Source organism: Gracilinanus agilis, chromosome 5 (assembly GCF_016433145.1).
Source record: "Gracilinanus agilis isolate LMUSP501 chromosome 5, AgileGrace, whole genome shotgun sequence".
Classification (NCBI taxonomy): domain Eukaryota; kingdom Metazoa; phylum Chordata; class Mammalia; order Didelphimorphia; family Didelphidae; genus Gracilinanus; species Gracilinanus agilis.
Window position 1 is genome coordinate 156,327,463 of NC_058134.1, and position 21,789 is coordinate 156,349,251.

Genomic DNA, 21,789 nt, shown 5'->3' on the forward strand with positions numbered 1-21,789 from the left:
TTCTTAAATGCAGCAATCTTAAAACAGTTTTGAGCAAAACTTTTAGATTTTTCATATGAATTGATAACTTGCCTTTTTTTTTTTTAATGCCAACCACTTTTCTGTTGGACTCGGCTCAATTAGCTATTTGAAAAATGCTTTTTAAAAAATCTCCAAAGATGATTCACGAAGGAAAAAAACCTTTTTAATTGAAAAAAAATTTTTTGAAACAGAACATTTGTAAGAGAAAATTTCTTAAATAAGCCAGTACCTAGTACTGAAAGAGTAGGTGCTAGTTGGCCAGACTTACTGACCCCAGCTTTCGAGAGCGCTCTGGAAGAACAGGAAAATGTCGAAAGCCAGATAGTAATGACGACGACGCTAACAACAGCAGCATTTGGTCAGAAACACTGACTCTAGGTTCCTTCCTCCATCCCTGCTACGAACCTAAACCGGAAAAAAAAAAAAAAAAAAAAAAAAAAAAAAAAGACTTACTCTTCGCCTGCCGCTTCCCTCCTCTGAATCTCCCTGAAATTAACTCGTCAGAAATCAGTGAGCCAGGAAGGGGCCCAGCAGAACAGGAAGAGAAAGTAATGAAGCGTAAAAGAAAGGACAGGAAGGGGAAAAAAATGGTTGTACTGACAGAGAGGTGCGAGAGCCGAGGAGAGGCAGATTTGGACATCTCGGGCGGGTCCTCGCGCTCTGCTGTCACCCCGCTGAGGCCGAGGAGGCGCGGAGCCAGGGGGCGGTTGGCAGGTCCGCCCAGCCCCCTCCGAGTCTAGCGCCGCGTGCCGCAGAACCCCACTCAACTTCTCCCCTCCGCTTCTCAGTCCCACCCCCTTATTTCCCTGTCCGCGAGTATGATTGGCGAAAGGAGGGATCCCTCAGTGCCGTTCGTCCTATGGAGAACGCCACCGAGCTGCCCCTCCTTCGCTCCGCCCCTTCCCCGTCTTCCCCTCCCCTCCCGATGATGGCCCGCCCCTCTCGCCCCTTCGCTTGGGAGCGGACGGAGAGTAAATACAACAGGATCGCAAAATGGCGGAGCCGCTGAACCCCGTCCACGGCGCTGCCGCCGCCCCAGAGAAAGAATCATTCTGCAAGCCACCGCCGCCTCCCTCTCCTCGGGATCCGTCGTGCTCTCTGTCAGCCAAAAAGGTCCGGACCGAGGAGAAGAAGCCGTCGCGGAGGGTGAACGGGGAAGGGGGCGGCGGCGGCGGCGGGAATAGCAGGCAGCAGCCGCCTCCGCCTCAGAGCTATGGCAGCCCCGCGTTGTGGAGCTTCGCGGCTGTGGCCGCTGCCGCCACCCCTCCTGGCGGCTTCTCTTTTCCCGCGGGCGCCGCTACCACTTCCTCCTCCTCCTCTTCTTCCTCCTCCTCCTCCTCTTCTTCGTCTTCCTCCTCCTCGTCCTCGTCCTCCTCATCCTCCTCTTCTTCGCTCTCTCCCCAACCTCTGCCCCGCAAACTGCTCGTCTCCCCGACGCTGCTTCACGCACAACCCCACCACCATCTTCTGCTCCCGTCCCCTGCTACCGCTAACACCAAGCCTCGGAGACCCAAGGAGAAGCGGGAGAAGGAGAAGAGGAGGCACATCGCCGGCGGGGCGGGCGAGGCCGGCGGAGCGCGAGAGGAAAACGGGGAGGTGAAACTCCTGCAGAGAGGTGGGTGCTCTCCCGGGCCCGTGGGGTGGCGGGCGCGGAGGGCAGGTCTGGGGAGCGGCCCGCGCGGGCCGGGAAGGGGCAGTGCTCGGTACTCTACCGCTCCAGCCTCTCCCTCCTTTGCCTTCTCGTGGGCAGGGGGGAGGGGTCGTGGTACCCAAGCGAAGGTTGTCCAAGGGGCTGTCTTGCAAAGATGGGGTGGCCCAGATTGGCAGCGAACCCAGGGAAAGGACCTCTCTCCTCGAGGTGATTTGGTCGTCACCCTAGGGGCAGGAAATAGAGCTTGTAATTTTAGTAGCCAGGGAAGGGAACTCTCCTCCCCGTCCTCCCCATCCTCCACGGTCTCGACACCCGTTTTAGCCTCCGAAATGATGCGCTGTGCTATTGGATAGAGCTTCCTTTAGGGGACTCACTTTAGATGTCTTTGGGTGCTGATGCTTCATGTCCCAGGAAGGGAGGCGTGAGGCATGAAGAGGTTTGGGCTTAGAGCTGCTTTGAAGGGATCCTAGTACCATAGATTTGAGACAGGACCACCAGCCCCTTCTCCCCTCCTCCAATGCCATCAGTAGCTTCTTCATCTGAAGATCCCCTCAAAAAAAAAAAAAAAAAAGGAGGGGGGGGATGATGTGGAGAACACTGGCGTCAGCTGGAAGCTACCAGAGGCCTGAGCTTTTCATCCCTATTAGGGAAATGAGGTGGTGTCCTGGGCGCTGAGTATGCTGTTTTCTCCTCCCTCCCTCCCTCTTTCTCTCTCTTACATATACATATTCTTGAGAGATTTTGGTGGCCTTAGTCGAAACTATCCTGCCCTTCAGACCTCTCAGAAAGCATGTGTGTTTTTATACATGTGTATAAAATATGTGTGTGTATATAATTTATAAAATTGCTGTATTATTTTGCCTTTAATGGAGATTAAAATAAATGCATGGGGAAGATTAACTTAAAAAATGACTTAAGTGGAAATTATTTCAAAGGGGGGGGGCAAATACTTAAGGATTTGATTCTGAAAAGTATTTCAGAGAGAACTGTCAGAACATTTTTCAAGTAGCACTTGTAATTTTTAAAAATTACTTATGGCCTCTAGCAATTGTAGTATGATGAACTGCTATTGCTATTATAACTTGGAGAGTAATTGAGAATTAGAAATGTGTGTTTTCAATTCCAAGAAAAAAATAGCAGGGAACTTTAGTGTTGCTAGTTTCACTTAACATCTTATGATCAAAAATATCATTAGTTTATTTGAATTGGGTTTCTTTTATTGACACTGATAACATTATTCTTGCATATGATGTGGTGCTTCCTTTTTATGTTTTGTCATTAATGCAACAATTGTCTAAGTTCAGCCATCAATACTTTGGGATCTATCCCCTTTGGGGAGAGTTTCCTTCAAAATACTTTTGAGAGTGACAGTTATTCAGGTTATATTCAGAAGGGCCCAGTAGCATATATCTTGAGGTTATTTTGTTTTCATTATTGGCAACCACATATTCCTGGAATACTTTTCAGTATCTGTTGTTAGTATTTATGGAGTAAGCATAAGATAGCACTTTGCCATATTGATCTTCATGATCTGGAAGGAGTATAATACATTTTGTTAGGTTTCTTTTTCTTGAGTTCATAAATAATGAATGAAATGACCTATAAGTAAGATTAAGGCCAAAAATTTGTAATTTTGAATGTGTAAAACATAAAACAATTTCAAATATTTATTGTTTGTAAGACTTCTAATCATAAGTAATATTTTGAACCGTCTTGTTCTTAGGGTTATGATCTGTTTAAACAGAAAAAAAAACTTTATATTTCTCTTTTGTAACTTCTGTAAATTCTTTTGGGTAATTTCTTTTTTCCTTTTGATTATGTTCGAAGGAGGCATATTTTCTTTTTGAATTTTTTTCCCCCTTAAAAAGAAGACCTAGGCTTTCTGGCATATTGGTTTGAAGGTCAACCTTGTAGTCAGGATGACTTAGATTCAAGTTCTACCTCTAACTCTTACCAAAGCAAGCTATTGAACCTTTCAGTGCCTTAGAAAAATCTATAACTGAGGTTCTTAATCTTTTAAGAAGGTATGTAAAGAAGGTAAAAAGGTATGTACCCCTTTGACAAATATGTAAAATTTATTAACTTCATCTCAGAATAATACATGAGATTATAAAGGAAATCAATTGCTTTGAAATAAATTTTATAATGGTGATCCAGGAAAGATTAGGTTGTATTGTGTTTTACAAGACCAGAACCCCTTGCTTTAAGACTTTAAACCTACAGATCTGCATCATGGAGATAACTTTCACACCTGGAATACCCTATTTCTGTGAACTAGATATCAGCACCCCGGTAAGGCTGGGTTTTCTTTTTAATGACCTTGTTACTCTTTTTATGAGGAAAAAAACTTAAAATATATAATGACTAGGTTTTGTTTAACCTTTTCCTTTAGTCATGTGCTGGTACATCTATTGGTAGAAATCTTTGCTTTCTAATTGAGAAAGATTGATCCACACCCTATTGAAATAAAGCATTTACTGAATTAAGAAATAAAAATAGTTTTCCTTTTGAAGAGTAAGATCTCTTTAAGCAGATTAATGAGATTTGATTAGTGGTGATGTTCTATTAAGATAGGCATAACTATAATTCAGTCATTTATGCAAAAATAAGGCCTAAATAAGAAAAGGCTGGGGCAAAGGAATTTGATTTTTTTTAGGATCTTTTTTTTTTAACTAGAGTATAAACTGGATGAGTATGGTAGTAGAGAAGCAGCATTGTTTAAGAATAAAGCCAACCTTGAAGCTAAGAAGACCTAAATTAAGAACCACTTTGCAAACACAACTGTGTGACACTGGGTAAATCATTTAACTTCTCATTCCTCTGAACCACTTTCTAAGACTATAAGTTTTTTAGTAGGGGTAATTCTTTCATCAGGGAGTTCCCTCTATCTGCAAAATCCTAAGACAGGTTTCTTTCCATAACACTAGGGCAATTCTCTTGTTTATAGCTCATTTAGCCATTCAATAGGAAGCAAAAAAAGGTATCCATGTGGCCAAGACTGATTTATTAAAATTAATAATTAAACTTAATTTGTACCAAAACTATGATGTTTATTATGCCCAGCTCATTTACTTGCTTTTGCCCAGAATTCTAACTAACTTGCTTTTTTTGATTTCTCAGTTTCTAGACCAGAAATAGGAGGGAAGGGGAAGGAGTGCAGTTGTTAGGCTGACAGTAGTTAAAAGTGACACTGCTTAGGAGAAGACAGAAAAACTACAAAAAATAGAACAAAATAGATTTCTCTAAAATATTAGGTGTTAATGCAGAGGACCTTTCATGCTTGAGTATCATATCACAGGACAATCAGCTTCATTATCAGGAAAATTCAGTTATTTGTCATGTCTCATTCTCACATCAAACTAGACAAATTAGGTTTTATTTATTAGAAACTCCAATTAAAAAATGAAAGATGTATTTAGAAGGTACCTAACTTTCGTGAGAATGACTTTGTAGTAAGTATGTACATAGTAGAAAATATTTAACTACCTTAGTTCTTTTTGTATTGTAACATTGTAGTAACATACTTACTTGTATAGAATGTCTGGTTTTCTAAACACTTAAAAATATATCATATTAAATACCCTAAAGTGTGCATTTCTCTGTGTGTATATATATGTAATTCAGAACTACAATTTATTAGTTGTCCTTAGTTTTACAGTGTTGTCCCAGAGAGGTTGAATAACTTGAGTCACACAGCTAATGGGAGTTAGAGGAAGGACTTAAATCTCAAGTCTCTGGGATTTCAAGGTCTACACTTTTATCCTTAAGACTACACAGCTTCTCAGAGACAGCTAGGTAGCACAGTGAATAGTGTGCCTGGAGTTAAGAGGATCTTCCTTCAAATGTGGCCTCAGAAATTTCCCAGCTAAGTAATCCCTTGTTTGCCTGGCCAGTGCCATTCTATCTAAGATTGTTAGTAAGACAGAAATATACATACATACATACATACATGTATGTATGTATGTGTGTATGTATGTATGTATATGTATATATATATTCAAAAAGACGACTACACTGCTTCTCAAAAGTGTTATTTACAGAATATATTTTATTTAATGCCAAGTTAAAAGATTAGTTATGTAATTTTGCTGTTCAGTTAGATCCAGATCAGAAAGACATAAAACTGTTTATGCTATTGCCACATGAACTTGGCTTATGGAGAAGAGTGATATTAAATTTACTACTGCCTACCCTGTGTTTGCTGGACCTGTCTTTCAAGTGGCATGCAGAAGCTTGACCTCGTTTTTTTTTTCCCCCTGATTTTCATTCTAAAAATCAGAAAACAAGGGGAAACTACATTCAAGGTTAAGGTATTTCTAGGAAGGATATCAAATTTCAATCTACTGAAAGCTTTGCCTCTTTTGAAAACATGTTACAAACTTTTCTGTGCTATATTTTAAATGTAACTAAGCAATAATTTGGTAATAACTTAATTGAATATATATGCATATACATATATCCACCCTAATTTTTTTCCAATGAGACAGAAATATAACAATTTCATTGGTTAGATTTTAAGAATAAAAGTTTGTAAAAGTTAACTGTTTATCCTTTTGTACCTCAGTCTTCTTGGACCTGGCCTTTGCCCATTTCATTTCCTAGTTTTTAACTGATTAGAAACAGGAGAGAAGGGTGACTACACACACACATATATATTATAATTTTATAAATTTTGAGAGTTTGGGGTGTTTGAGCTGTCATGTATTGATTTCAATTCTTTTTACAAAATTTTCCTTTTTTTTATAAGCTTAAACATCAACAGCCTTGAACATTTCAGTATAGAGAGAACAGAAAAAGAATTGTATACAAAACTGAACCTTAATGATACACATCTTGATTTTCCTTTAAAGTGAATATGAAATGTAACATAGTAGTGCCCATACTGCTCTTTTTGTCTGTGTACTTTTGTGAAATTCCTTCTTAATTGTTTTAAATGTTTCCCTGAAGTGCTTTTTTCTTTTTCATCTCTATTACTACCAATTGATTAATCAGCAAAAGCACAGCTATTAGCCACTCATTCTTTACCACTCCTCTCCATTGCCTCTCCCCAAAAGCTGTCACTTGTAATACTTATATTGATTCCAATGTCTTTTTAAAAGCCTGTAGCATCAAATTGTCTCTCCTCAACTAGTATGCCACTTTCTTTTTGACATTATGTTCTCTATTATAATTATTTGTGTAGTTGCCTTATTTCCGTATCAAAGCTGTAAACTACTGCTTAGATCTTGTAGGCTTGCATCCTGCCCATCACAATAGCTTACAAATAATAGGTGTAGAGTAAGTATTGAGCAAGTGCAATAAAGTAAAAAAGAATATTTTGCAAAAGAACTGGATTTGCCTTAAATAAATTTGAGGATAAATACATTTTATTTTGATAAAAATGTATTATATGTGACCTTAATACATATTCTACACATAGATGTAAGCTTCATAATTAGAAGGAACATTATGTGTTTCTTAAGTTTAGTTTTATGGTTAATCAGAAAATTATTAGTTGCCAAGGTTAATTCTAATTGATATTTATGAAGTTATAGGCTGTTTTTAATATTGTCAGTATGAAAATTGTAATGGTTTATGTACTTATTTTAGTACTTTTGTTATTCATAGACTGGAAAAAAGAAAAGAGCTTTCAGACTTACAAAATGATTCATCAATTTAAAATACAATAGTTAAAATGATGAAAATGAATATATACCTGCAAAAGAAAGTACTACTCCAAAAGCTAGATTCCCCTTTAATAATCTCAGAATTCAGGTGCTTTAAGGTCTTCTTCTTCCCAGTTTGTATCAGCATTAAAAATTTCATCAGACACATTTCTTGACTTTTTTAGCCTTGATCTTGACTTCTAGTATATTGTAAGTGGCATTATGAAAGGAATGATTATAGAATAAGTGGTCATTTAACAGTCTTCTAGAATGGTTAAGATTTGACTGTGGGATTGAGTACATTATCTATAATGTGCCCATCTTCCTGAAAATTATCTGGAGATTCAAGGCTTCAGCTTGATCTTCTTGTGGAAATGATTATAGCAGCATATTATATCAGATCAACAAGCTTCTATTAAGTGCTTACTTTATAATTACAATCTATATTTTTTCATGTAATATAATTTTATATTTAAATGAGAACATGTTAATACAAACTTATTTGATTAAGAAAAACAACTTATTTACCCTGTTTGCCTTGAAAAAATGATCAAATATCTAGTCTTGGTTACTATTTTATGGAAAGCATATAAATCTACCCTGCATTATTAGGGCATATAATTTAATGTGGGATGTGCCACCAGTCTGGCATAAGAATGCAATTCTAGAAGGCAGAAGCACTGAGATCAAATACTGGGTAGGTTATTGAAATTATATAACTTGAAGGGTAAATTTGATACTGCACTTGATTTTAGCCAAAAGGCCAAGAAGCAATTGACAGGGTAAATTTGAGATAATCCTTTGGGAGAAGGTGCTAGAATTAAAGGGAATCAAAAAAGACTTCCTTAAAAAGGTATGTGGGGAGGTGTGTACAGTATTAATTCAATCACATACCCATCATTGCTCTTCCTATATATAGCATAGATCTGGCCCTAGCATAGTATCTTTTAAGAAATTCCAGTGCCTTCCTATTGCTTCCTAGGCAAAATAGGAACTCTTTTATTTAGCTTTTAAGGCTTTTTTTAGTCTGACTCCAGTCCACCTTTCAGGTGTACTACCTTTTATTGTCCTTCATGGACCTATGGGCCAGGTTCACTGACTTTATTAGTTTCCCATACTTAACATTCCAGAACTTGTCTTAGTACCTTTTCACAGTTTTGTCTCAACTCCTTGAAATGTACTGCTTTTTTACTACTGCCTCCTAAAATCTTAGCTTTCTTCAGAACTCAGCATAAATGCCCCCATTACAGGAAGTCATTTTGCTTTTTCTTCCCTCTCACCTAACCCAATTGCTAGTATCCTCTCCTCAGAAATTATTTTTATGTTTTCCTTTTGATTTTCTATGTACATGTTGTTTTTCCCAAGTAGAATATAAGTTTCTTGAGAAAAGACTGTATCATTATGTCCTTGTTTTCCCAGTGCCTACAAATAGTATATACTTAATGTTGTTGATGCTTAAATAAAAATCATTAAGATTTAGTGACTGGTTGCAATGGAAGGAGAAAGTATAACATTCGTTAAGGACAAAAGCAGTGACAAAAATAGCAGAAAAAAAATCAGGGCATTGGGAGATATTTTGGGGGAGGAGGTGAAGAAGTGATGAGATTTATTGTATTGTAGAATTGGAAATGTTATTCAGATCATTGCTCTGACAAGGAGGCCATTAACTGGGGCTTGGAAAAATATTTGTTTGTAAATTATTGGTTTTTCCTTTTCTACTTTTTAAATAATCACCTTTCTACCTTTATTCCTGAGACCTTATTTGGAACTTGCTCCATTTTTATTAGTCTTTTCCCTCTGGCTTTGCTATTTACCCTTTCTACACTGCAACTGTCAGCTTTTCTAGTCCTTATTAGAAACAATAGAAAGAGTTCTGACAATCTTCCATTTTCCTCCTGTCATTTATAAGTCTTGAAAAAAACACCAGTATATTCTTTTGTAAGAGTTGTCAGAATATTTGAAGAATATTTGCATTGTATTTATTCCTTTAACAGGCATTTAGCCAAAGTGTTCAAGACCCTGGTCTAGGCAATGAGAATTTAAATATTAAAAAGTTATAAAGTTCTGGCTGTAAGGAATTTACATTCTACTAGGATGTGGAGAAGATGCACTTAGATAAGTAGGGCCTGACTGGGGAAAAGGAAGTGTTAAGTGAAGAATTGTGGCGAAGTCAAGAGAAACTGGGAGTAGGTTATTTATGAGAGTAATACAATGGCTAGATAAAATGATATAGGCCAGTGATGGGCAAACTTTTTAAAGAGGGGACCAAAGGAAAGGAAATGCTCATCTGCCAGTCTGTTTCTAAGGCAACTCTTTCGAAGATTCATTGTATTGTATTCTACCTCATTGTATTCATCAGATTAGGAATAATGTTGCCCTGCCAGATAGAACATTTCAGCTGGCCACATTTGGCCCTAGGGCCTGTAGTTTGCCCATCACTGATCTAGGCAAATTGAAATAGAAGGAAAGCCACTTTAGCTTGGGAAATTAGGGAGGGCCTTTTGGAATATATGACATTTTAAGGAAGCCTTGAAGGAAAAGAGTATTCTAGTTAATTGATGAGACCCAAAGAATTATGATTATTGGATTACTGCCAATCTAGATGAAGGCCCTTGAATATTTTCACTGATAACTTTAACAAAATCATGGATGGCACATTTACCAAATTTTCAGAAGAGAAAAAGCTGGAATGGCTGTTGTACTCTTTGGATAATAGAATCAGATCCAAAAAGATATTAACATGGTGGAAAGATGGATCAAATAGAAGGTTTGTTTGTTTTTTATAGCATAAAAATATTTAATCACTTATATTTCATAACTTGTTCAACCATTCCCCAATCAACAGAATGAGCTGCTATAAATATTTTTTGTATGTGAGTTCTTTTCCTTTTTCTTGGATCTCTTTGAGTATAGTAGTGTGGTACTTAATAGTGGTATTTCTGGATCAAAATATTTGCACAGTTTAATAGATTTTGGGAAATAAATTTCAAATTACTTTCCAGAATGATTGTATCAGTATATACAGCTATACTAACAATACATTAAAATCCCTGTTTTCCCCACTGTTCCTCTAGCATTTATCATTTTCCTTTTCTTGGTGGGGGTTATGTTTTTTTTTTAATTTTATAATAAAAGATTTTCCCATGGTTAAATGATTCATGTTCTTACTCTCCCCTCCATCCCCCCACCCTCAATAGCCAACGACAGGCATTTCCACTGGTCTTTACATGTGTCATTGATCAAGGCCTATTTCCATATCATTGATAGTTGTACTGGGGTGATCGTTTAAAGTACATCCCCAATCATGTCTGCAACAACCCATGTGTTCAAGCATTGTTTTTCTTCTGTGTTTCTACTGCCATAGTTTTTCCTCTGAATGTGGGTAGCGTTCTTTTTCATAGCTTCCTCAAAATTGTCCTGAGTCATTGCATTACTGCTAGTACAGAAGTCCATTACATTCGATTGTGCCACAATGTATCAGTCTCTGTGTACAATGTTCTCCTGCGTCTGCTTCTGCATCAATTCCTGGAGGTCTTTCCAGTTCACATGGAATTCCTCCAGTTCTTTATTCCTTTGAGCACAATAGTATTCTGTCACCAGCATATATCACAATCTGTTCAGCCATTCCCCAATTGAAGGGCATACCCTTATTTTCCAGTTTTTTGCCACTACAAAGAGTGCGGTTATAAATATTTTTGTGCAAGTCTTTTTCCTTATTATCTCTTTGGGGTATAAACCCAGCAGTGGTATGGCTGGATCAAAAGGCAGAAAGTCTTTTAAAGCCCTTTGAGAATAGTTCCAAATTGCCATTTAGAATGGTTGCATCAATTCACAACGCCACCAGCAATGCAAATACAAGGTTTTTAAAAAAAAGATAAAATTTAATGTCCTGCTTTCTTATTTCATTCTTAGAGAAGCATTGAGGAGGAGTAGATAGAGACTTGTTCTCAAAGCCAGGAATGCTTCATTCAAGTTCTACCTCTGATGCATATTGGCTATATGATCCTATTCAAATCATTTACCCTCCCAGGGCAACTCTCTAAAACTATGAATTGCAGAGAAGATACCAGTTTGTATTGGTATCATGAGTTTCCTCATCTACCAATGAAATTATCCTCATGTTTTATAATAGTAGGAAGATAGTGCTGGATTTGGTTCTTTTCCCCCCTCAACCTTTTTTCCTACTATCTTTTATACATAGGAATAGATTCTATGGTCCCATGTGGATCCCCTGCTCTATTGTTAACCAATTTGGAGAGAAGATTAAAGTTAAGTCATGTCTCAGACACTAAATAGCTAATCTCCCAGCTTCAGTTTTCTCATCTCTAAAATGGGAAAGCATCTACCTCACATTGTACTGTGAGGACCACCTGGAATAGCAAAGTGCTTTTGGAATTCTTAAAATGTTATTTAAAGGCTAGCTATATTATGAGACTCCCTTATTTCCACTGCTCCATACTCGCCACCATGTTTTTGCCTATCTTTTCTTCATCTTTCTGCTGTCTCAGAGGAAATGGTGGCTTTATTTCTTGCTTGTTGGAGTCTTAACCGCATTACTTGTGCTGTTGAGATTATGCCTTCCTGTCTCCTTCAGAAGCTTGTCTCATTTATCATTGCCTAGTGTAATACTGTCAATCTCTTATCTATTGTCTCCTCTGTTGTTGTCTATAAACATGTTCATGTCACAGCTTTTTTAAAGTATACTTTTCCCAGTTGTATGTATAAATAATCTTTACATTCATTTTCTAAAATTTTGAGTTTCGAAATCTCTCTTCTTCCTTTCCCCTTCCTTCTCCAATTCCCTCTCCCTAAGATAGCAAGAAATAGGATCTAAGTTATTCAAATCACATCTTTTAAACATCCTTTAAAAAAACAACCCAAAATCTTTCACTTGACCCTTTATCTCTTCAAGTTACTATCATATCTTTTCTGTCTTTCACTATGAAATTCCATTTGGCTGTTCTCCCTATACAGTTCCATTTGGCCTCTCCCACTTCTTAACTCCTTGAGCATTCTGACTTCTGAGTCTACTAAATAACTGAAACCATTCTAAGATTACCAGCAGTTTTTTAATTATTAAATTTGATAGTCCCTTTTTAATCCTCATTCTCCTTATCTGCATCTTTTGGTCCTGGATATTCTTCCCTGTTTCCTCATGTCCTTTTTACATCAGCTGTTCACCTGATTTGACTTAATTTCCTTTCTTGGGAATTTCTTTATAGTAAGCTTCATTTCCTGACTCCCAAGTATAGCTGTCACTCAAAGCTCTGTTTATTTTTCATCACTTGCTATATGCCTTCCTCATTTTTTCCCATTCATTATATTTATTCTTTTTAAGATATTTTATTTTACTATTCACATATAATAACAATTTTCTACATAAGTTTTCTGAAGTTATGAGATCCATATTTTCTCTCTTCCTTCCTCCCTTCCTTCCCTCTCCCTGGAGATGGTAAGTAATTTGATCTGGGTTTGCCTTCCTCTTTTTGACATTCCTTATGATGTAATTATATTTTGTTACATTATGTTTTGTACTGTTTGTAAAGCTTTTCTTCCGATTCTTGTATACATTGTTGACTTAGCTGGCTTTTGTTTTTATTAATTATGCTGCTTAGAATATTTGTTCAGGTTTCTTTTTCTGTCACTCTCATATTAGATTAATATAACTTTCCCATAGCTCTGCCACCCTGGTTTACAGAGTTTTAAACTACTTTAGTTATTTTAATGGTTTTATCTCAATTGTTATAATTTTCATTTCTCTGATTTAATAGAGTTATTGATAATTTTGGTTTTATGATTTTCTGTTCATATTCTTTGGTTGCTTATCTATTAAAGATTTGGTCATTAGCTTATAAATTTGTACAGTCAAATAAACAAGCATTGAGTGCCTGTTATGAGCCAGGTACTGTGCCAAATGTTAGGGTTAGAAAGAAGGGCAAAAAAGCCATCCCTATTTTCAAAAGGTCCCATCATAATAGGAAAATCAGTTTGCAACTATGTACAAACAAATTAAGGTGAAAAGTTTCTTACAGAAAGTAGTATTAAAGTTGGGACTCCAACAAAGAGAATCCAGGAGATCAGGGAGGAGAGCTTTTTTAGGAATCAGGGTCAGCCAATGAAAATGAACAGATTTGGGAGATGGACTGTCTTGTTCAAGCACTAGTAAGGATGCTTGTACCACTGTAGTATGTGGAGAGGAAAGTAATTTGTTAAAAGCTTGGAAAGATAGGAAATATCCAGATTGTATAGGACATAAAAAGCCAAATTGAGTTTTATATTTGATCCCAAAAGTTATTGAATGGGAGTGGGTGGGGTGGATCATAGTCAGACTTATATTTTAGGAAGATCAGTTTGATTGGTGAATGTAAGGTGGATGGGAGAAGGGAGAGATGTGGGCTAGGAAGACCAGCCAGAAGGCTATTTGAATGATCTAGGCTCCAAGTGATAAGGGCCTACACTAGGGTGTTGGTAGTGTCAGAGGAGATGAGGCAGGATTGGAGATATAGGGAGGAGTGGCAATATGAGAGCCATTACCAGGTAAAGTTGTCTGGACTTGGCAGCTGTTTGGACATGGAGAGTGAGAGTAAGGAAGAAGAGGATGCCGAGGTTGGGAGCCTGGATGACTGGGAGGATGGTGGTACTCTTAAAAAATAGGAAAATAAAGAAGAGGGAAAGTTTTCAAGGGAAACATGAGTTCAGTTTTGGGGGGCATGTTGAGTTTAAGATGTTTTGGGGATATCTTGTTGGAGACGTCTTAATAAAAATGTTTAAATAATTAAGAAATCAATAGATTGACAATTGAAAATGCAAGATTGGAAGTGTATAGACTTTATATCAGAATTTTTATTAGAACTGGTTATTGCAAAGATATTTCCTCTTTTTTTCTGGAGTCTTCTTTTTTGTTGTACAAAAGTTCTTTGTTTTAAAAATAATTATTAATTTAGTGGCATTGTGTTGTAGTGGGTTGACCCTTGGACTTGGAAACTAAGAAGATCTGGTATACCCTGCCTCTGGGTTTCAGTCTCCTCATCTATAAAAGGAGTAATTTGGCCTTGACCTTTGAGATCCCATTTGGCTCTAAATCTCTGATACTGTGAGATGTGTGTGTGTGTGTGTGTGTGCGCGCGCATGCGCGTGTGCATGCATGCATGCATATATATATGTATATAGATAGATATAGATATATAGCTATATTTTTAATATCCTTTAATTTCTCAGTATCGGATAATGGATATTGTGTGGCCTTGGAGTCTAGAACAACCTAGGTTTAAGTTCCACCCCTAATACCCAATAGCTGTGTGATCATAGGCTAGTCCCTGAACATCCCTGAGCCTTAGTTTTTATACTTTAAAGAGAATAGTAACCCCAATAGTGTATATATCTCACAGATTTGTTGTATGGCTCAAATGAATCAATATTTCTAAAGCTCAGTTTGAGTGCCAGTTGTTACATTTGTTGAATAGTGAAGGAGTTTCACCTTACTATAATTTCAATAGATGCAGCATTCAAATATATTCAAATTGTGTGTGTGTTTTAAGAGAATGTTTAGATCATTGATGAATTGGAATTTTTTGTGGCATAAGTTGTGCTGTTTGGCTGTCCCATTTTCCCAGTAATTTTCTTATCCAATGTGTTGTGATCTTGGATTTATGAAGTATTATTCAGTTACATGACTTTGGTTCCAGTCCCCCCCCCCCAATTTTTTTAAATCTAGTACACTTTTGACATATATTACCTTGTGGTATGACAGTACCTTTTAAAACTTCATATTTTCATTGTGTTTCATTTTGTTTTTCACTTAAAATATGGTTTTAGTTAATTACTGTATAAAGTATCCCATTGATATTTTGAATGTTAGTTGAACATAAATTAATTTGAGTAGTGTTTCTATCTTTAATCGTATCTGCTCAAACTGGCTAAAATACATTGAATATCTTTTTGGTTGATTATTCAGTTTTTTTCCATTAAAATTTGTGTCATAATTGATAGGAGATTCATATATGTCTTAGAAAAATTAATTTCAAACCTTTTGGTAAATCATGAATGGTTATTTGTCTTTCTATCAGTTTCTTTAGTTTTTGGTTAACATTTTTTTTTTTTGAGGGCTAGATCTATGATTAGAATTAGGTGAATGTATATAACTGAGTGAGGAAAATCTCTTCAAAGACCCATCACATAACAACTGTTCTGCAGACACTTGCACACAGATCTTCCTGAATCCTGGTTTTTCTCCTGATGCTCTACTGCCTGTTCATGTTTTTGGTCAGCTATTTACATGCCATTTGGCTTTCATGGCTTTGTCTTATATAATGACTGTCTTGCTGAAACCATTTATAATTGCTGTTAGTTTTTTTAGTCTCTTAATTTTTAAGTAAACTATTATACCATATAAAGAGATTTAAAGGTCTTTTTATCTAATTTGATATTTTAAAGCTTTAAAAATACTGGGTGAGAATAAACTGTTCTACTTTATTTTTAGTGTGAAGACCCCTAGTATTTCTTTCTAACTTAGTTTATTAATTGGTAAACACTTATGATATTTGCTTAGTAGAACTTTGAGTTCATCTTTTTATAATGCAATCAGTCAACACCTTTTTAATCTTGTGACATTCTCTATAGAGAATCTACTTAAATTGCAATATCTTAAGTCTTCTCTAGATCTTTATACATTTTCTATAAGAGACCTTGTTGGCTAAGAGATAGCCAACAGTAATATTAGGAGTCTTGTGTTTCTTCACCATTCAGTTCATTGAGTAACTGTAAAGAGATGCTCTGCTTTAGAAAATGGCTTTTGAATTTTGGCTTTTGCATTTTTTTTATCAAGAATACCTGAAATAAGTGTGTAGATCACTCTTATTACAATTTTATAAAAATAAAATAATGAGAGTTGGTAGTTGATGTGACTTTTTCATATTAAGAAATAATCCTGCCAATAATTTCATATTATGACTGGTATAAATTCCATTTGGTCATAATGAATAACTTGGAATGTATTGCTTTTTATTTGCATTTTAAGTTTTTTCTATCATTATTCATTAATAATTCTTTATCTGCTTTATCCTTGTTGTTTGGAATTTGAAGCCATCCACCGACTCCACGAAGATTCCTAGTGGGTTGGACACTCAGAAAGGGGAACCAAGGACTGAGTGAAAATGGGTTACGGGTTAAGGATTAATGGAAAGAGAACATAAGGCGAGAATAAAGACACACAGACACAGAAAGTTTTGGCATAAGGTAGACAGACAGCGAGTAAGCTCTGATGGTCTAGAGCTTCATGGTTAGGAGCTCTGATGGTTGAGAGCTCTCTTGCCAACTGATGTCTTGTCACTTTTATTGGGGTTACAACAGTATGGGGGGAAGGGGAGAGGCTGATGGCCTGATACATTAACATTATGAGGTAATCATCATAAAATGCAAACTGCCAAAACCTAAAACAGTAAGTAGAGCTAAGATCCAGATCCAGATCTGATATGGCCTAAGGCATCTACTGAGGTTTGATACCTGTGTTAATTGATCATAGAAGGAAAAGTAAGGAGACTGAGATAACTGACTCTCTTCTGGGGTGTAGCCTTAGGGAAGGGCTAGGGATTTGGCAATTTGACTCAAGATTACAGAGATCAATCATTAGCAGTATAAGAGTTAAGTTTTTGAATACTTCTTAAAATAATATCACAATTAATGTATACCTGGATTGCTACAGAATTTAGCTAGTGGAAAGAGGTGCATTTTAGTTTTTCTTCAGATTTTTAAATAGCTTATTATACATCAAAGGAAGTATTTGTACTTCAAATATTTTGATGACATTTAGTCATGAATCGATTGTTCCTTTTCTATGACTGATTAGTTTCTCAATCAAAATCTGCTTATATGGTCAATTTATCAATTTAGGGATTTAATAATTTTTTACAGTCTTTAATATTCTTAGATTTTTTAAATCTGATTATCACCTTGCTATTTTTTCCTCCACTTTTTAAAAAAAACTTTGCCTTATCTCTTAGAATTGATACTAAGCATTGGTTGCAAAGCAGAGGGAGCAGTAAGGGCTAGGCAGTTGAGGTTAAGTGACTTGCCCCTGGTCTCATAGCTAGGACCTGTATGAGGGCAGAATTGAACCCAAGACCTGTCTCCAAACCTTGCCTCTCTATCTTGGCCCACCTAGCTGTCCCTGTTCTCCACTTTCTTATTGCTGATTCAAATGGTTCTATTTTCCATTTTCTTATTTTTGTTTATTTTTAGTAATGGTTTATCAATTCTATTCTTCTTTTTAGAAAATTTTATTTTTTAGTACTAATTTAATTTTTAACTAATGATTTCTTATTTTGTTTACTGTTAATATATTAATTTGTTAATTTTAAATTTCTCTAGCTTAGCTGAAAACAGCACTATTTTCTTTTGAAGCATAATCTCTTTTTACCTCGGCCCTTTAGAAACCCTGGTTTTTTCTCAAAGCTTACCTAGATCACCCCATTCTTTCAAGTAATGCCTTTCCTGATTTTTCTATTCCTCTTCTGCCCCCCCCCCCATCTGTATATCTACATATCTTCTGTATGGTAACATTATATAAGAAATGTTATCTCCCCTTAACATAAGTCTCTTGAAGGAATTGCATGTCTGTCGTATTTTCAGTGGTTAGCATAAATTTTGGCACATAAGTAAGAATTTAAATGATTTTTTTTAATTGATTGTTGATTTAAGCATTTAGGGACATAAATTTGCCTCTGAATACTACTCTGGCTACATCTTGTAGATTTTGTTTTTTGTATTTATATTGTCAACTTGTAGTTTGTTTCTATAACTTGTTTCATCTTTTGGATGCCTCTGGAACTTGTTTCTTTGATCATGTTAATTTTCAGGTGTTACAATTCATTAGTAAAATGGTTAGAATTTGTGGCTTTGTGAATTTGCTTCTTCTTTAGGTCTTATTTGTAATGAGTTTTCATGACTTCCATATTTTTAAAAGCAACATTGATTTTCTTCCTGTTTCATGACTATTTCATATTTTTTAACATTTATTAATATTCATTTTTAACATGGGTTACATGATTCATGCTCCTCCTTTCCCCTTCACCCCCCCCCCCCGCATTCCCCCCACCCATGGCCGATACACATTTCCACTAGTTTTGTCATGTGTCCTTGATCAAGACCAATTTCCAAATTGTTGGTAGTTGCATTGGTGTGGTAGTTTCGAATCCACACCCTCAATCATGTCCACCCCGACCCATGTGTTCAAGCAGTTGTTTTTCTTATATGTTTCCTCTCCTGCAGTCCTTCCTCTGAATGTGGGTAGCATCTTTACCATAAATCCCTCAGAATTGTCCTGGGTCATTGTATTGCTGCTGGTACAGAGGTCCATTACTTTCAATTTTACCACAGTATATCAGTCTCTGACTATTTCATATTTTTAAAAGCAACATTGATTTTCTTTCTGTTTATGAAATAGTTTCTTTGGTACTCCATTCAAATTTAATTTCTTTATTTACTTTTTATTTTAGGACATTCGTGGTATTTAAATCTCCCTTAATTGTTGATTTCCCCCACTGAACTTCAACTAATTTGATTTTTTAAATTTAATAATAATAATAGCTACCATTCTTTTGGCACTTATTGTGTGCCAAGTGCTTTATGATTCTGATCTTATTTCATCCTCACAACAGTCTTGGAAGGTAGGTGCTATTATTATTCCCATGAGGGAAACAGAAGTTAAGTGACTTGCTCAGGGTCACACTATCTAGTAAATGTCTGAGGTTGGATTTCAACTCTGATATTCCTGCTTCCAAATCCAGGATTCTATCCAACTGTACTACTCAGCTGCCTCAGATTTACTATGTCAGTATCATTTAAATATTTAAGGTCTGTGTTCTCCTTATTTTCAGTAGTACCTTTTAAATATAAGGTAGATAATTCCTTTTATTTGTATTTCTCACATTCTGATTTATTCTATAGATAGCTAGGTTATATCTAATCCTTCTTGTTAGGCAGTGAGATATTCTTTTTTACAGAATGAAGAAATGTGGGGAGAGTTAGGTTTGTCATTTGGTGAATAATTACCCAGATAAGTGCTACTTAATATATTGGTGTTAAGTGAAGAGGAATGATTTGCAGATGGCACAGATGCAATAGGGAAAAATAGGTGTGATAACACAATTGGGACTAAAAAGATAAGTTAAAACTAATAGACTAAAATTTAACAGGGTAAAATCAATAAAAGTAAATTTCGAGTTTTGTGCTATTCCCTCCTATCCCCCCCCCAAATCAAATGCATACATTTAGGCTGGAAAAGACCAGACAGAAAAGCATTTAATATGTATATGAATTAGTTTTTAGAAGTCAGGTGTGTGACAAAGCAACCAAAAAGGCTTGTATAATTTTTGACCAATTTACTGGCCAAATACAGAAAAAAGGAAGATAACAATCTGTCTGACACTTGTCAGTCTCCATTGGATTGTGAATTAGATTGCATCTGGTGTATTATGTTCCTCGTGCCATGTTTTAAGAAGGGCATTGAGAAAATGAAATGTGATCCTTGGAACATGAAGACCATAGAAAGGTTTCCCAACTGCTGGCCTACTGACCAGTACGACTCTGTGGTAGATGTTTACTGTTCCAGAATAACTCAAATAATTTTAAACCTGATTTACTTATACCTGTGTTCTATGGCTGTTCTCAGATTATTCTTTTTGACTCCTCGTCCTTTCCCTGTTTGCCTAGAGTTGCCGTGTTTAGGGCATAGTCAGACACAGTAGAAATTTTACACGTCTTTAAAAAATGTTTTTGAAGCTCTGGCACATACAGAAATGGAGTTTGTTGGTCAGTCATTTGTGTCTTGTCTCATGCTTCATGATCCCATTTGGGGGTTTCTTGGCAAAGATACTGGAATGGTTTGCTATTTATTTCCTTTTCAAGCTTATTTTACAGAGAAGGAAACTGAAGCAAACTGGGTTAAATGAGTTGTTCAGGGTCACACAGCTAGTAAGTGTCCGAGGCCAGATTTGAACTCAGGAATTTGTCTTCCTGACTCCAGGTTTGGCATTCTATCCACTGTACTGCCTAGCTGTCCACAGGAATGCAAAACTTGCCCTAATTTTTCTCTGAGCTTCAGTTTCCTCAATTCTTAAAATAAAGGAGTTAAAATAAACTAGATGACCTAAGATTCTTTCCAGTTCTAAATCTAAATCTGGAGGAGAGTATTGGGGCTTAATAGCTTCTTTTACATATTTTAATGACAATCATTTAGAAAAGGAATTTATCCTAAATTCTAAATAGTGGAGCCAGTGGATAAATTTTTTTTTTTCTTTTGAGACCAAGGCTTAATATCTTACCTAGCCACTCATATGTCTGATCACACATTGGCATGGAAACTTTGGACCTGTTTCACGAACTTTTCTTGGTCAACCTGGTGCCCAAACCTTCACCCTGGGTGGGGCATTGCCACATTGGTGCTGGACTTAATGTGAATATGTGACAGACTTTAGCTCAGTGATTCCCAAAGTGGGCGCCCCCACCCCCTGGTGGGTGCTACAGCAATCCAGGGAAGTGGTGATGGCCACAGGAGCATTTATCTTTCCTATTAATTGCTATTAAAAGTTAAAAAAATTAATTTCCAGAGGGCTAAGTAATATTTTTTCTGGAAAGGGGGCGGTAGGCCAGAAAAGTTTGGGAACCACTGCTTTAGCTCAATTATAGTTCAGAAATTTTGAACTCAAGCAATCCATCAGATTCAGCCTCCCCAAGAGCAGGAACTACATGTATACATCATCTGTAGCTGTGTTTAAGTAATATTGGAGGGGATGTTTAGCTAATTTTAGGGAAAACTTTCTTGATAGTTATAGTTGTTTAAAAAAAAATTGCCCAAGATGGTAAGGTACAGAACTTTTTTCCTAGAAGTGTTCAAGAATAAAGTGAATAATTAATTTTAAAGGATGTTTCAAGAAGGTTTTGGGGTGGGGGAAGGGTAGGAAGAAGTAAGATTAACCCATCTTTAAGTTTCCGTTCCATTCTGTGATTCTTTTAGGTGTTAATTCCAAAATGAGAGTAGAGTTAGTGAAAAAGAACAGACATAGAAGGAAAGACTTGACTGTTATAGAAATGTTCTATGGGTATATTCTAGGTATAATTATGGTGAAGAGAATTTAAAATTTAATATTTTTATCTTGCTTTTTTCTAATGTATTTTTAATATGAGACTAATTCACATTTAGAAATTTTTATGTTAGACTCTTGATATAAGGTAATGTAGGGTAGTGATTAGATTATAGGACTTGGAGCTGGGAAAACCCAAGTTCAAACTCTGACATACATTCATTTAGATGTATCTTTCCCTTTCTCCTTTCTCTCTCTTCTTTCTTTTCCTTCCTTCCTTCCTTCCTTCCTTCCTTCCTTCCTTCCTTCCTTCCTTTCTTTCTTTCTTTCTTTCTTTCTTTCTTTCTCTCTCTTTCTCTCTCTTTCTCTTTCTCTCTCTCTCTTTCTTTCTTTT

The 21,789-nt window shown here is 36.3% G+C and overlaps 1 protein-coding gene and 1 pseudogene across 1 annotated transcript in view; one reads left to right on the top strand and one right to left on the bottom strand.

Annotated features, from left to right (window-relative positions):
- The first annotated feature begins 481 nt into the window (after nt 1-481).
- Nucleotides 482-21,789, top strand: part of RSBN1L (round spermatid basic protein 1 like) — a 97,052-nt gene continuing 75,744 nt past the window's right edge. Inside the window, exon 1 of the mRNA XM_044678175.1 lies at nt 482-1,636. Within this exon, the coding sequence (XP_044534110.1) occupies nt 1,015-1,636 (622 nt within the window). The 5' untranslated portion in view covers nt 482-1,014. The remainder of the gene's footprint in view (nt 1,637-21,789) is intronic.
- Nucleotides 7,947-8,092, bottom strand: LOC123250837 (annotated as a pseudogene).